The 16,981-nt window shown below is 42.3% G+C and overlaps 1 protein-coding gene across 1 annotated transcript in view; it reads left to right on the forward strand.

Annotated features, from left to right (window-relative positions):
• The window catches only part of HSPA12A (heat shock protein family A (Hsp70) member 12A), a 161,994-nt gene that overhangs the window by 3,241 nt on the left and 141,772 nt on the right, over positions 1-16,981 (forward strand). The window contains exon 2 of the mRNA XM_057530759.1: positions 10,735-10,822. Within this exon, the coding sequence (XP_057386742.1) occupies positions 10,735-10,822 (88 nt within the window). The remainder of the gene's footprint in view (positions 1-10,734; positions 10,823-16,981) is intronic.

Here is a 16,981-nt window from a genome sequence, read left to right on the forward strand (position 1 = left end):
CCATTGGGACAATAAACAAATAATAATAATAGACGTGAAAGCATTTTGAAAAGTTGCTGTGCTAGGGGTTTAATGGCCTATTGGTGTTGACAGATCCAGAGTAAATAAAATTATTATTCATGAATATTCCAATTTTCTTCTTTTCCATAGATATTAGAAGTACTAGGGTTTGGGATGTAAAATACATTTACGCATATGCATATTTTATATACTTAACACCCTCCTTGTTTCAGTACCTTGGTGACTATATTTCCATTTCATATGGAGACTAAATGTCCAAGGGTACATACAGAGTGTCAGAGCTTGAAAGGGACTGAGTGCTGCTCACCTTAAAGGTGTAAACTGGGGAGTTGATGAGGGGAGGGAAATGAAGGGAAGGAAAGGCTCAGGAGATATAGAAAATTCTGGAACATATCCAGGGAGAGAGGGTAGGACTATACTCTCCTCCTTTAGAAAGAGAATGGGGTTGCCGCATTGGAAGGGATGTATGGTGTGGGACGAGGACCATTTGTCTGGGAATTAGAAAACTTAGATTGGAGTCCCAGCTGTCCCCAAGGTCTTCTGGGACCTCATGGATAAAATGAGAGGGTTGGACTAGATCAGTGTTAGGAAAAAGGTTTCCCAGCCTTTTTCATTATGAAGACTCCTTTTAAACAACAACAAAAGATTGAGACACCCCCCTCCTCCACCACAGCCCATGTAATAGTTGTTATATATAGTGACTGAATTCAGTGGTCCCTCTAGAGGCATTTGTATTTCATTTATGGGAATTCTGTACATGTGACAAAAATACATTTAAGGCAAGCCATTCTTCAGTGTCCTGGGTGTGTTTGGTGTACGTTCGGAATTGTAGGCCACTTGCCCACGTCTATGGGCTTCTCAAGGACCTTGATTGAGAAGCCCTGAACTGGCTCTCCATCTCAGATCTCTCCTACTTTGTAGCTCTGATTCAAGATAAAATATCAGGACATGTTAGTCTATTCCTGTCTGCTAATTGAAGATCCTTCATAGAGGAAATTAACCATTTTTCAGTCTGCATTTCAAAAAGAGCTTCTAAGCTATGTCAGACATTTCCTAAATGAATGAGGATAAATAAAAATGTATTTGTTCATTTTTCCTTAATCCTTTCCAACACCTTTATATAAATTGGAACTTGTTTGCCATGACTTTAACGTTCAGAAGTGATTATTTAGATGTTATTTTGGGGTTGCTATCAAGTGCTTGTTAATTCTTCTTTCCTGCATTTGCCATCTGTGTTGAATATCATTTTTCATAGGGAACTAATGAACATGATTGCAGGTGCCTTTAATCATAGAATCATAGAAACTGGAGACAGAATAGACGGAAATGTTGTCTTTTCCTCATCTAAAAAATGGGAGTAATAATGTTACCCTTCCTCACCCAGTTGTCATGAATGAGAAATATGATTGCCAAGCTAATTGCAACATAAATAGCTGTAAATTAAATGCTAAGTAATAAAAGTAGGAATGATTTGACTAATAAAAAAATGTTTTTCCTAATTTGATTTTTTCATTACTAATGCCCCCCGTCAATAGTCATTTCCACTGTAGTAGTACTAACAACAACAAAAAACACAGCAGTAACTATGATTGATGGAGCCCTTTTAAATGCCTGGGTCTTTCCTTGTATCATCCCATTGAATCTGCAAAACAGTCACAAAAGGTAAGTGACTGGCCCAAGGTTACACCGTTAATAAATAGTAGAGATGGAATTTGAACCCAGGTCTGGCTGACTCCATTGCCCACGCATTTCCCACTGTGCTCCACTGCCTCTCAAATCTAGAACTCAGTCAGATTCTGCTGCCTCATGTCAGCTTTTGCTAGACTCTTGCCCATCCTCTCTAAGAAGCCAGTTGAGTTGCTCTCATTGAGAGCTTAGAGAGAGGAGCCTGGGTAAATGGTGTTAATCTCTTGATCATTGATTCTCAGTCAGGGCTGTACATTAGAATCACCTGGGGATTCTACTAGATTCTACTAGAATCTAAGCACATTAGAATTTAAGCACCATAAAGAGAAGGATTACCTATTTTATTCACTGCTGTAGTATTATTGAAAAATGCTGATGCCTGGGCCCTACCCCAGGCCTATGAAAATGGAATCTCAGGGGGTGGGACCCAAGCATGGGTATCTTTTGAATATGTGATATTAATGTGCAGCCAAGGTTGAGAACCACTGCTCTAAAAGATTTCTTCATGGATCATGTCATAAAGAGAATGACTACGGCTTCACCCAGGAATGGTTTGATAATGGATGCTACCTGCCAAGAGAGCCTAGAAGTATTGGGTTTTGGAATCAGACCCCATGGATTCAAGTCCTGGCTCTTCCAGTTCCCAGCTGTGTGACCTTGTACAAGTTACTTAACCTCTCTGAGCCCATTTCCCCATTGACTAGTATTTTCAATTCCATAGGATTGCTATGAATTAAGTTTAAAAATCCATGTGAACTTCTTCCCGCTGTGCCCAACACATAGGCACAGTCATTATTAATGATGTCATTATTACCAAGTAAATTAAGGAAAAGGAAAATGTAGCATTTTCTAGCAGTTTGGCGGTATTTGTCTGAAAACCTTCATTTAGCTTTGTACAGGTATTCAGATGGAATTGAATTAAATGATAAGGGGAACCCCCCCTTAAAACAATATTAGTGACCTTTAAGCGTTTACCATTTGCACAAAATTATAAAGTTGATGTGTTATTTCTCTCTTGCTTCCCAAATGCAGCAGGAAGCTGGAGTCATAGTTGTAAAGTGAGTGTTCAAAACTGGCATCCTGTCAATGGCTGTTTTAGATTCAGCCTTCCGGTCATTTGTTCAAAGGGCTTTGACACTGACCAAAAGATACTGTTGGAGATGTTGCTGCTGGCAGTTTAACTGGTATTTTTCAGGGTGTAGACACACGATTTATATATAGGCAGAGTGAAACTGGAAGTAGGGCAATTAGTCCAGCAAGTTCAGACAGTGGAAAGGAAAAAAAATCAGGCAAAAGAAATTCTTTAAGCAAGCTATTTTGCCATTTTAAAATAGACAATTTTTAACTTTATAGAAATAGATACAACTTAAGAGTATTTCTGTGACATAATTACGGGGTTCATAAGGCAAAATGAATACATATAAAATATCCGACAAAGGCCAGGTTTTCTAATTTGTACTTTTTTTTTTTTTTTGTACTTTTCTTAATATAAAAGTAGTAAAATAAATGTAGTAATTACATTTATTGTGAATAAAGAAAGTTAAATGTATTTTCCACATAGGGGGCAGCAAAGAAGAGAGGAATCCCAGCTAAGAGGACCAGTTAGATATTTTTTAAAATTATGGCTAAAAATATTTTCTCTTGTTACTGGTGCAAATATTGATTTGGTTTGTTTCCTGGTCCCTGAGAGCTGTGGGCCTCTGTGTTTTGTTGCTGCACTTGAGTGAGAGCTAATAAATCGTTTGACTTTTGTAATTAAACCTAAGAACCTAATTGAAGGGGATTTTACTTCCTAGAAAATGTACTTTAATCTGCTTAAGAGGAATTATCTATTTCTTATTAGCAAAATCAAAAGACTGTCTATGCCTTTATAACTGATGATTTCTGCAGGCCTGGTCATGAATCTCATGGTATTGTTAAACCTTTGAAAAATTATTTGGGAGATTTAAAAAATTCAGTTGTCAAGAATTTAGGATTTGACTCTTTACGTTGGTTATTGGCAAAGTGTAGGATTGTTTGTTGTTCTTGTTGTTGTTTTCTCTTTTTCTTCCTTGATTCGCCTTTTTTGTCCTGTTTGAGAAGTTAATTCTTTGACTATTTTAAAAAAATACTGGCATAGATGCAGATGAGACTTACTTCTTGAAGAACTATGATTTGGGGGAGTAAATTTCCATGAGTTTTTCGTGAATAATTTTAGGCAAATTCCTCAATATTGATTTTACTGCATCTCTTTCATATATGAGAGTCATATATAATTTTTTTATCATTGAATCACTATGTACTTACAAAATAATTTAAGGTGACACTTGCGAATGAATCTTTAATGTGGATCTAATGTGTTAGATTAAATTCCTGTACAGTTTAAGACAATACAGGGAATTGTGTTGTATATTAGCAAGGGGTAATGGATCCTGTTTTTAATTAAATAATACAATTATTACATTTTGTGATTGTGCATTCAACACCTTAGGTGGATATCATAGAAGGAAAATAGTAATGATCAGAATTGGTTTTTCAGAAAAGCAAATAATGTTTCCATTAATACTTGAAGGAGAGACATAGTAAGGTGAAAAACTAAAATATTATTTCTAAAATGGAAAGAATTTTAATACGTTATTAATGATGCCTACCTTCGGCTCTAGCTATAGTCAGCGTAACTATATTTCAAGTGCTACAGTTGGGGACAGGAAGGAAAAGAAACATGCAAGAGCATCTAACACGGTAGTGCTCGGACAGAAATAAAGAGTTGATGTGTATTAGGATGATTTTATGTGAAGGTACTTTCACTTGAAATAAATAATTGAGGCAAAAGTGAGGTTTGGAATAGAAGTATCCAGGTGCCCTCTGGTCTCCATTTCTTTTTGTGTGTGGAGATGCGGCCAAAGGCAGCATCGTGGGTAATCCGGGGTCCACTCTCTCCCACTACCCTTGTCAGAACTGGCTCGGCTCCCGGAAGGAGCTGCACTTGTTCAATAGCTACCGTTAGACTGTTGTAAAAATGAGTTGATTTATGACCAACAGAGTGGTTTAAAATATCCCTGAGCTGTTCTAAGGAACGATCTTTCCCAAAGTTCATGGCCCAATATTTGTATAACCTATTTGGGAATTTGAAAATGGAGAAGATTGTGAAATGAACTCACGAGGCAGGGAATTTCATAGAGAAGAGCCATCTTGGTTAACTGTAGATGTCTGGACCTTCTAAAGAATTTTTCTACCTCTAAAATGTTAAAAGTGTAATCCCTGTTTGGGAAAACTAGTACCAGATTTCTTTTCGATGTAAAATAATTCCATGCCAGCACTTATTGGAATTTTTACTAACTTGTGGATCTGACCTGAACTTTGGTTGCCTAATCATCAATGCTTTCGTATCTTTATAGCCAAACTGAGAGGATATAAGGGAAAAATAAAGTTTCTGCACCGATTTTGAGAATACAAAGCCAAAGACTGTCTTTTGTAGGGTAAGAATCAAAGACTATGTTTTGCAGCGTAAGAACAGAAATATAACTTTTAATGTATGATATTTGAAATAAGTAAAATGTGTATCAGTTTATAAGCTTTAGAATGAATATTGTCCTATGTATCATTTGTTACTTTACTGAAAAATAGAGCCGTTTTGAATTAACTAAGACCATTGCAAGAAACATATAAATATACAGAAGTTCAATTTGTATTTTTCTGTACATGTCTCATAAACCTATTGTTGGAAAATTAGTTGTCTTTTTTTGAGATAATTACAAATCTACAAAAGCCAAAAATGCAATCAAAATGAAGAATTCAAAATTATAAGCTCTCTTTTAATTTATATTTGCAATAGACTTTTTATCTCCAAGTGTTATTTGTTCTATGAGAACAGAAGGAATCACCATGTGTGTTTTTTTCTAAACTAAGACAATGACTGTTTTACCTTCCCCTGTGTATGTTGCCTGGGTTCGATTCTGACTCACTAGGGGATGCCTCGAATTTTTCACACTCTTTTCCAAGCCCTAATGCTAAGATAAAAAGCACTACCCTACTTGACATAAGACCAGACCCTGGCTAGTGGATCAGAGAACGACACACACCCGCCTGTACCCTTTAGGGTAAAGGCTCAGCTGCCACATCTGGATCAGCCTGTATGATGTTTATGTTTATGAGAGACTCACCTTCCTCTCCAAATTTAGACTTTAGGACTATACACTTCATGCCATCCTGTCTCATCCGTTTTTGACAAAATGTGTAGGTAAAATTTTAGTGTTTTTTTTTTTTTTTAATGGTAGGCATCCTACAACTAGTCCTGTGGGTCAGTCATACTTGTGTTGATTACTAACGTGTGTCTATTTCTGTTGTTGGATATTTTAAAATAAGCTATAGCTCTGAAAGGATATGACTGGAGGAAAGGGGCTGTGATCCTGTATCAAACAAACTGGAATAAAACAGTAGGGGAACACTTAGTGCTTTCTGACTTTTGAAAGAAAGGAAACTTTGCAGCATGTAATTCTAAGGACATTATAGGGCATGAAAAAAGTAGACTCAAGCTTTTCATGGGGGAGGGGAGTGAAGTCTGTGTGTGTAATGTTTTATAGCTTCTGTAATGTCTGACTTAGTCATAAAAAACTGCAGCTGAAGTGTTCATTTAGACGATCCCATGCCTTGTACCAAGGAATAAAATAGTAAAATCTTTTTCTTCCCTTAGCTGGTGGTTCTATATTAATTCAGGAGCTATAAAGCAAGTTTCAAATTGACATCCTTTTCTAAATGGAAAGCAAGCACACATTACATACGGAATATAAAGATTTCAATAGGTACTGTTACCCATCTGCCCTGTGTTAACTTTTTATTTAAGTATAAAGGATCTCAACATTTCTGTATGTTAACTTTTAGTGGATGAGATCCGTGTCGTGTAACAAATGTAAACACTGAGTAAATAAAGGGTTCAGGTTGAGATGCCCGTGGCTCTCACTGTATAAGTAAATTTAGAGAATCTGATTATGAAGAATGTTAGCTCTTACCCTTCAGAACAATCAAATATTAGCCCGGGGTGTAATTCTCATCACTACGTGCACCTTTCATCAAATAGATGTGCATAGACATAGGAATGATGCAGCATTTTAAAATGCATCTTTTTTTTTTTTTAAACGCACGCCCAACATCTTGACAAACCCTACTTAGTATGAAGTTCAAAGACACATAACCCAAGGTTAAGTTCTACCTTGTAAAGTCAGGTGGTTTAAAATGTGCTATGAAGGCCTACATGAGGAATAGGATGTGCAGCCCCGTTTTGTTGTCTCTGAACTTTGGAATTCTTTTCAGACCTCTTGCATCGTGTGCAAATAAACGAAAAGAGGAGGATGCAAAAGCGAAACCAGTCCCGGCTTCGGCCAGATTTGACACTCATTCTCTGACGATGTGATCCTTTGGTTTGTTTTCCTCCTCTTCAGATTTTCTTCTTCCTCCAGAAATATGGCGAAACGGTGTTAACACTGTCCACGCATACTGTCACTCTGGGGGTTCATGAGGAGGACACTGGGCCTGGGCACCAGCTGCAGGCTGGCCACCCTCCCGCCCCCCCCCCCACCTTCCCAGTGCGGTCCTCCTGCTGCACAGGGTTTTACGAGGGGGTCTGGGGGTCTGGCCTTGATGGTTCAGGCGCTCCTAGTCTTGGCCTCAGGGGCTTACTTAACCCACTTTTACTCTGTCTTGACCGCCTATCTAATAGGCAAAGCTGCTAGAAATAACTGTGTGGTCGTATTTACCATTCATCTCTCTGTTTGCCATGATAGGGGTCATTTTTATAGACAAGGAAATCATAGAGCCAGGCAGAACTTTAGGGGTCATTCAGTTCCACCCCCTCATTTTACAGACCAAAAAAAAAAAAAAAAAAAAGACCTTCCCTTATAATAAGCACATAGAAAAAATAAATTCCAGTTGCTGGTGAAGGACTGTGAACGTAATTCTTCTTATCCAGGAATCAACTTATTTCATGGGTTTAAACTTAAAGAATTTAAAAATTTTCTTCACCATATGGGTAGATAAAGGAAAAACACCTTTTATTATATACAGCGTATTTTGGTGTAATATGTGTAATTGCCCTGAGTATCATGTATATTCTGACAATATTAAAAGATTTAAAAATCTAAAATCCAAAATTCCTAAATTCCAAGGAAAAAAAAGTGTTGCACCTGTTTATAGTTATGGAGCTTGTACCACAACCTTTCAGGGGGTTTAGATGTAAAAAGTTCTGTGGCCTTCTTCGGCGGTATAGTTTTTTTTTTTTTTTAATTTTATTTATTCATTTATTTATTTATGGCTGTGTTGGGTCTTCGTTTCTGTGCGAGGGCTTTCTCCAGTTGCAGCAAGTGGGGGCCACTCTTCATCGCGGTGCACGGGCCTCTCACCATCGCGGCCTCTCTTGTTGTGGAGCACGGGCTCCAGATGCGCAGGCTCAGTAATTGTGGCTCACGGGCTTAGTTGCTCCGCGGCATGTGGGATCTTCCCAGACCAGGGCTCGAACCCGTGTCCCCTGCATTGGCAGGCAGATTCTCAACCACTGCGCCACCAGGGAAGCCCGGCGGTATAGTTTTAAATGGCCTTTTAATATCTGAGTTCGCTATACTCTTGTTTGTCAAGAAAGCAGGCAGATGTTTTTGCCTTTTGGAAAGAAGTACAATAACAAGCATGTCTCTGCCCTTACTTCATTGGCTACGAAATATATTCATGGCTCATCCCGTTGGAAGGTGATTCACCTGAGACTTCGTTCCCGAATTAGTAATGCGGCAGGCAGCATCTCATTTAGCAAGTGGTGCTTCCCATCAATTAAATTGAAAAAAACAAAAAACAAAACTCCCTCTCTCTCTTATTCAAATACAAACTTAGGCTTTCACCTGTCAGAAGAAAACGAAACCATCACTAACCGCTGTTTATTTGGCTGGCAGGTTTATGCCTAAGACAAAGTAATTTTTCCGCAGGTGAGTTACTCCCTCACGTTGGCATGGTGATGACTAACATTTATGAAAACTCCTTAAGTGTGTGGTCCCCGTCCCCATTCCCACGGTGTGTCACTGCTGCCGCCAAGTGACAGGTCTGAAAAAATCAGCAACTCTTAAACAATTAGAGCATTGATTCCTCTTTCCAAATCCAAGGCCCCTGCTACCTGCTAGACAGAGATACTGTCTTCTTATGTGATGGGAACTAGGGGAGGAAGCTCTCCTCAATCAACTTGACCCTCATGGGCGTCCCTCCGGAATTCATGGCTTCTGAGAAAAGAAAGCCATGGGTGATTGAGAAAATAATCTCTTTGCCTGAACGAATATATCTAATTTTCGGGTTGAGGCTGTTTTTAGTTTGGGTAGTTTCCCACAGTCTTATGCAAGAATTCCTACGCTACAGGAAGGGAAATTCTCTGTCGTAAAAATCCACCCGTCACACCAAAAACTTGTAACTTTAGGAACACGCAAGTGCCTGCGGACGTACGCAAAGAAGGTTCTCTTGAGCAACCTCATTCTTGAACTGGGCTAAGAGCTTTTCAATTGCCGTGACATTTTCAGCCAGGGAAGTAGTAGTTGTTGCAGAGCAATGTTTTACAGGCAATTACTTTATATGATCAATGGAGCAATTCCCCTTCCAGAAAGGAACCAAAGCGATCAAGTTAAATCATTAAAGAGAGAAAGAGAGAGCGGGAGAAAGGATTCATCTCATTAGCAGGTGCCGGTGCTGAGGGCTCCGCGGCGGCGCAGAATGTCACTGGCCCTTTAAGACAATGGCTGCGCTCCCTCCACCGCCGCCGCCCCCTCCCCTGTCGCTGTTGACAGGTCTAAACCTCCCTAGCAGCCCATTGTGGCCGCAGTAGGAGGCACCTGCAGAAAATGTGCCAAAACCAGGCAGGGAGCAAGAGCTTTTCAATAAGCTCCGCAGCTGGAGAGGAGAAGCAACACTAAACTACCGGGCGCGGAGCAGGCACGTGATGGGAAAAGGGGTCACCACCAGACACCTCCTACCGGCTTTCTGAGCGCCGGTCGGTTCAATTTGCTGACATCTTCTAGCTGGCTTTTCTCTATTTGCTTAATATGCTGAGGTATTTAGCTTAAAAGCACTAAATGCTCCATCACGATGAGCTGCGCTCTCCCTTTCCCATTTACTGTTATTAAGGACATTTCCCCGTATTTTCTCTCTCTTTCTGCCCCAAACTAAGATTGTTTTCTTTTGCTTCTCTCCCATGACTACTTACAGGCATTCTCCACCACACGCTGCCCGCTTGATTTTACTCGTCTTTAATTCAGGGACAAGTAAAGCCCTGCACACTCAGGATCTTGTGCTGCTTTCCTAAAGCACACACATCCCGGCTGCTGTAAGCACAGGTCTGGAAACACGGCACTGCATTTCAACTCAGTAAACAGTTATTGTGCATCTTCTGTGTACCCGCCACTGTCCTCAGGGCTCCCGGAAATTCAGACAGGGACAAGACGTGCTTCCCCTCTTGTACTGTTTATGGATCCAGCAGAGAGCCTAAAGGGCTATTATAACTGAATTTGTTTTGCACCCATGCACTTTTCTGTGTAGTGCTTGCAGCCGCCGGAGTGGAGGTGGGGGGCAGGGAGGGACCCGGCATGTGCTGGTGGTGCTGCGGCTTTGTCGAGCGTGCCTGGGGAGTCAAGAGGACAGATTCGCAACGTCAAATCTCCAAGATAGATGATAGATGAGAGCCTGGCATAGCCCCTCGATTTTGGCAGCTCCTTACCTTGACACACCACTTCCCAGTTCTCATATGTCCATCTATTTTTTTTCTCGCTTGAAGCAGTAAGGCATTATCTCTGTCTTACAGATGAAAACCTCTGAGACTCAGGGCAAAGCACCTTGCCCAGGGCCCCACAAGGACTAGGTGGTAAGTGAAAGGCCCGCAGGGACCAGCGCCTCCGCCCCCCTAAACCTTCGCTTACCCTCTGCCTGGTGCTGCCTCTCAGACTGCGTACCGCCCTGAGCACAGGGCTTGCGAGCGGCACGGAAGCACACAGAGTGCCATTTTCACAGTGTGACTCTTTCCCCCTCCTACAGATGGAGAGTGTTGGCGTGTACGGATTCTGTGGGTGCACAGCAAAGAACAAAGTGAAGTGTGATTCAAGGTGGGAAATAACCGCATCAGGTAGGAAATGAACTAATTTGTGTAAGTATCGAACCGGCGTCGGAAGCAGTCACCCCTAGAACGGCATCCTTTCAGAGAGGGACTAGGTACGCTTAGATTTGTGCGCACGTAAGGTATTTGCTAAACCGACGCTTGTTCAGAATTGCTTGTTCAGAATTCCAACGAGTGGGAAGAGGTGCGAGAGCAAGAGGATTGCAGAGGCCCTTAAGTCATGAAGTCATTTCCCACCTACCCAAAGCCCAGGAGGGTCGCCGTCCACGCTCACAAGGACGGCTCGTGGAGCGGGACCTGGCACCCGTCTAACCTGCTGGGCGCACGCTGGCCCTGGGGGCCTGCATCTGGAGGAGACGGTCTCGCCCCTCCGCCGAGCGTGTTTATGCTTTAACATGTCTCTCCTCTCAGAGGACTGGTCCTCTTCTTCCTTCTTCCCCAGCGCCTCCCTCCAATTCTGGAGAAAACAAGCGGACTATTCATGTAACAAGAGAAAGAGTGAGCAGGGAGGGGGGAGATGCCACCGACAAACTCCATTGAAAGCCACTGGCTGTTCATTTACATTCACACTTTTAAAAAATGTTAACTAATGATGTTAAATGGTTTGCCAAAGGTCCTGGCAGGTCAGTTGTAGAAGTGTCATTTCTGCCTAATTAGGGCTCTTGTGGCTGCCCAGGGCCTCCCAGTGCAACTGGTGACAAGCCGAGAGCTGACAGCTTCAATTGGTGCCAATAGGAAGGTTGAGCCGGTCATGTTTTCCAACTCAGCCAGGTGTTTGCTGAATGGGGGAGGGGGCCTGGCGAGATCTGAGGGATTCTATGATCCTTTTTCTTTCAGGGCTCCCTCCCAAGTCCTTCCCCTTTGCCTGTCTTGTCTTATGTCAAGGTCAAGAATGGGCTTTGCTAAATCAGCAATTTGGGTTATCTCTGGGAGGTCATTAGCAATCCCTGGCCCAGACTTTTCAAGTGGTCTCAGGCCCCAGATGCTAGATTTTTTTTCTCCCTAAAAATCAGAGGGTAGGGAAAGAAAAGTTGTAAGTGAAAAACAATAGTAGGGAGAAAACAAAACAAAGCAAAAAAGATGCGTAGCCATCAAAGCTTTAAACTCCTGAAGACATTCATAATAATAAAATTGCTTGAGGAGAGAACAGCTGAAGCATCCTGATCAACGCCTTAACTCTTTTATCGAAGAAAAGACAATAGTGAAAAGAAATCCTAACATGTTCCATTGGATATAGAGTACCTGACACATAGTAGGTGCTCAATAAATAATTTATTGTTTGATTTTTTCAGGAGAAAAGTCATCTGAGAAACAAAGAGTGATTGATAGAGATCCTCCTATTTCTCATGCTTACTTTCATTGTTTCTACAGCACTCTTTGAATTTCTCAGTTGACCATGAAATCATGCTAAGTTGGAGTGCAGCATGATGGGGTGATATGATTATCTTATTTTTTGTGTTGTGTCTCCCTTTTTTTTTTTTAACAACTTAAAACAAGTAAAATACCGCTGGTGCTCAGGTGACCCAGGCGCCCCAGGCTACAGCAACTATGACACCAAGAGGCAGTCCTGTGGCAGTGATAGGACATCTATGCCTAGAATTTGGATTTGACACCCTGGCAGATCCTGCGGGGATGGCAGCACCGCTGATTGATTTGTGCCTGAACTGAACCTACCAGCACTGGAGCGTGCACACACGCATGCACACACACACACTCTCACAAACACAGACACAGACGCACACAGACACAGACACACACACACACACAGACACACACACACACACACACTCTCACAGACACAGACACAGATGCACACACACACACACAGACACACAGACACACACACACACACAGACACACACTCACAAACACAGACACAGACGCACAGACACAGACAGACAGACACACACACACACACTCTCACAAACACACAGACGCACACAGACACACACAGACACACACACACACAGACACACACACACACTCTCACAAACACAGACAGACACACAGACACACAGACACACAGACACACATACAATCTCACAAACACAGACACAGATGCACACAGACACAGACACACACACACTCTCACAAACACAGACACAGACGCACACAGACACACACACACTCTCACAAACAGACACACACACACACACACTCTCACAAACACAGACACAGACACACAGACACACACACACTCTCTCACAAACACAGACACACACAGACACACACACACACAGACACTGACTGAGCCTGTTATCGGGGCGGTAGACAAAGAATGACAGGATTAATCATGGGCTTTTGGGGGCAGTGCTGTGTTAAAGCGAAAAAAGTGAACTGAAAAAAAGCCATGTTTGTTTTATGAAAATTTAAGACCAAACCCCAAGCTTACAGTTCTGAGAAGGAGGAGGGAGACTCAGGTGATGGGTGTCTGAAGCTAAGTTTTCAGCTTCCTTTCTTCACGCAGTGATGCCTCTTCCACCCGCTGGCTCTGTTTTCTCTAACGTGGGACAATGAAAAGTGGGGCCAGAAACAGAGACTGTCTGTGGATTTTACCAGAGGAGTGTTGTGAAGTTAAATGAGACAGAGCACATAAGCACACCTAGGGCGACACCTGGTGTGTATCAGGAGCCAGACGAGAGTGAGTTCTCTCCGCACTGTCCCTGGTTCTTCATGGTTGGAGACCATGTGCTGTTCTGTGGTGTCAAGTTATTTTCTCAATGCCCGGGACATATTTGAACAAAGAGAATTAATAGAATCGACTAATAGGCTGACCTCATGAATGATGAGTGAGCAAATGAATCTAGACATTTTCAAACAGTTTAGTTGCCTGTCTCACGCTTTCCCTCCAGGGACCTCCTTTGTCACTAAATTCCCTTAAAAGACCCACTTTGCGTTTTCGCCCGTCCGTCTCATGCCACAGCACATGCTCTTTTTCCTCTCCTTCAGCGACTTCCTTTGTTTACTTGTACTGCTTTTCTCCTGGGATATGGCTCCGCCTCTAGTCCCAGTACTAACCCCTGTCTGGGCTCTGCCTCCTACATGTGCCTCTGTCTCAAGTCCTGATCCGCAAAGCTGCCGCTGCTGGATGTGTGCTTTGAGGGCGAGTGATTGCTGTCTGGCTCTTACGAAGGCTAAGAAGTGGCCACTCACTCTCCTTGTGGTTGAGAAGATGAGCATTTAAAAATCATTCTGTAAGATATTAGTGGTAAAGAAAACCTTCTGCAACAACTAAACCAGCGTGGAAAAATAAGCCAATTAGTTACTAAAACTGAAACAAACAAATAAACAAAAAACTTCTGAGCACTTGTGAACAGAGGAAAGAACGTGTGAATTACAAGTCTGCTGGCATTAATAATGCCCCAGTTGTATGTGTGATAACTGATCGCCACAATGGTGACCCTGGAAAGGTGGAATCGTGTTCAGTTAGATATTACCTAAACTTTTCTGAAAGGTAGGTCTGATTTTGTTTTTCCATTGTTTAAGTGGCCCTTCTCTTTGACCTTAAACCCTTACTCTGGTTGTGCTGACCTGCCGGCAGTTCTCTAGACATTTCAGGATGTTTCATGCCTCAGGGCCTTTGAACAAATTCTTCTTTATCCTTAGAATGCCTTTTTCTCCCTATTGTTTTCCTGACAAATACCTACTCATTATGCCACCTCCTCCACCAAGCTTCTCCTGATGCCCCCCCCATGTTAGATTGACCTTTTTCTCTTTTGTGTCCCCCTTCAGAATCTCACATTCTTCAGATACAGATGTGTGAGAAATAAATGCTCAATGTTGCGTGCCGCTGAGGTTTTGAGATCGTTTGTTATGTGGCATTGTTGTGCCGATTTATAACTGACACGTGATAGAGACCGAACTACTCTTAATTGGCAAGTTTGAAATTATATTCCACCATTAGTTCAAATGAAAACTACAGTGCAAAATGAGAGGAAAGTAGTTAAACAAAAAAAAAAGAGAATCTCACATTCTTCTCCATAATAATAATAGTACAAGTTCCCTTTTACTGAGGGCCTTCTGTTTGCCAGTTAAGTGTAAGTGCTTTTGCTACTGTAGGTACTCACTTTACTGATGAGAACCCACAAGGTGCATGTTTCAGGTCACACAGCTTGAAAGCGGTGGAGCAGGACCTGAGCCCAGCCAGCGTGACCGGAGCACATGCACTAACCTCCCTCCACCTCGAACCACCAGCCCACGCTGTGTCCCGTTATAAGCAGCCACTGTGCTGATAGATCCGGGCATGTGGTTTCAGTGTTTTTCCTTTCTAGATGGTGAGGCCCTGGAGGTTGGTGACACTCTTACATCACTCTGTGCTCCAGGGCCTAGCGTAGGGCCGGTGCATGGCAGAGACTCTGAATGTTGGTTGAATTTAATAAATTTGAATGGAATTGAATTGTACTACATATTTGTGTATGTTATACATATATGTATTCTCTCTCTCTCCCCCCCACCTCTCTTACTCTCTTTATATATATACATATTTCACATACATATGTGCATGCGCACATATACATATTTTATATACGTACAGATATAGTTATTTACACATATATACATCTATGAATATGTAGGTATAGATACATAAATGAACAGACATATATATGTATATAAAGAGAGCAAGGGAGCGGGGAGAGAGTCACTTGGGGTCTGGAGGAATGTACGTGCCTCACAGTCTCTGACTTTGAACGGTGAGTTTGGAGTCTGTTCATCTAGTTTCCTGGTAGCCTGGATGAGACAGCTTGGACCTTGGCCTAGATGGTCCGAGAGACAGACCTCGAAGCTCTCACAGCTCTGTGCTGGGTGTCACTGCATCTAAGTAGGATGGCCCATAGAGGAGGAGGAGGCCTGGGTAGGGAGCAGTTTTGAGTTTTTCCCTCTGCATCATCTCAGGTGTGGAGGTGACAAGTCTTGCTTTGTCCAAACATCTTTCCCCACCATTCCGTCCTCTTGAGCCTGAGCTCGTTAGTGATGGTGAGCGTGGGTTTCGTTCTGTGCCTCAAGCGCCCCGTGCACCCTCCCATCCTGAAGGTGCTGTGTGTCATGTGTAGGGCAAGACTGACTAACGACCCAGCATGGAGAGCGGCCTCAGCACAAGACCAGAAAGCTTTGCTAGAGCTGCAAGAGCACCTCTGAGATCTGGGGAGTTGGGTGAAGGTTCAATAATAGCCGATTCAAGGGCAAAAAACTCTCATTTACCCTTTGGATTCTGTCTCACGCTATTGCTCATAGAAGGAAAAATTTCATGTGTTCTTTATAGACAAGTGCCCAGTTGACACCGAGTGCATCACATTTATCTTACCCTTCATGAGCATGAAATCCCTGTTTTAAAATGAGATTCTAAAACTTTACAAGCTGTCAGGTTCCTATAGATTTTCCTGAAGTAATTCAGTGGCCCTGGGTGAGCCCTCCCTCCGCCCTGTCCACGTCCTGTTGACCTTCCTGCCACTACCCGTCCTGCCCCTTGCATCTCTCTCTCTCTCTGTGCTCCTCTGCCCTCCCCCACCCATACTAGTACCCTTCCTCTCAGCCTCGCCAGACCACACCCATCCTTGGCCTTTGAGAACTGTTTAGGCCCGTGGTGATCTGACCCTTTCCTGCTTTGCCGTGGCATTGATGTTCTTACTACCCCTTCCAAACTTGTCTCTTAAAAGGTAAAACACTGACAGGTATGCAGATTTGGATGGAAACATGGTAAAAATTGTTTCTTGTGCTTTTTCAGCACAGTAGTCCAAATTGCAGAGCTGAATCAACCGGTGCTTCTGCAAGAATGGAATGTCTCTGAAGTCTTCTGTCTTATTTTTTAAATATTTGCCAATTTTTAGTATTTCTCCATTAAAAAATAGGCATTTGTGTTTATATATAAAAACAATTTCCTAAATTATGCCTTCCAGTGTCCTTGATACGTCCTACATTTCTTGGGGCAGGGCCTGCTTGGATGTCCGGCCTCCTCTGTTGCATGGGGCCCTGTGCTTGGCTTAATGCTCTGCTGTCGCCATCTTGAAATTCTTTTTCTTTTTTTTTATATCTTTATTGGAGTATAATTGCTTTACAATGGTGTGTTAGTTTCTGCTGTATAACAAAGTGAATCAACTATACGTATACATATATCTCCATACCCCTCCCTCCCACCCTCCCTATCCCACTTGAAATTCTTGATAACTTGAG

The sequence above is a fragment of the Balaenoptera acutorostrata genome, chromosome 16, assembly GCF_949987535.1.
Source record: "Balaenoptera acutorostrata chromosome 16, mBalAcu1.1, whole genome shotgun sequence".
NCBI classification, from domain to species: domain Eukaryota; kingdom Metazoa; phylum Chordata; class Mammalia; order Artiodactyla; family Balaenopteridae; genus Balaenoptera; species Balaenoptera acutorostrata.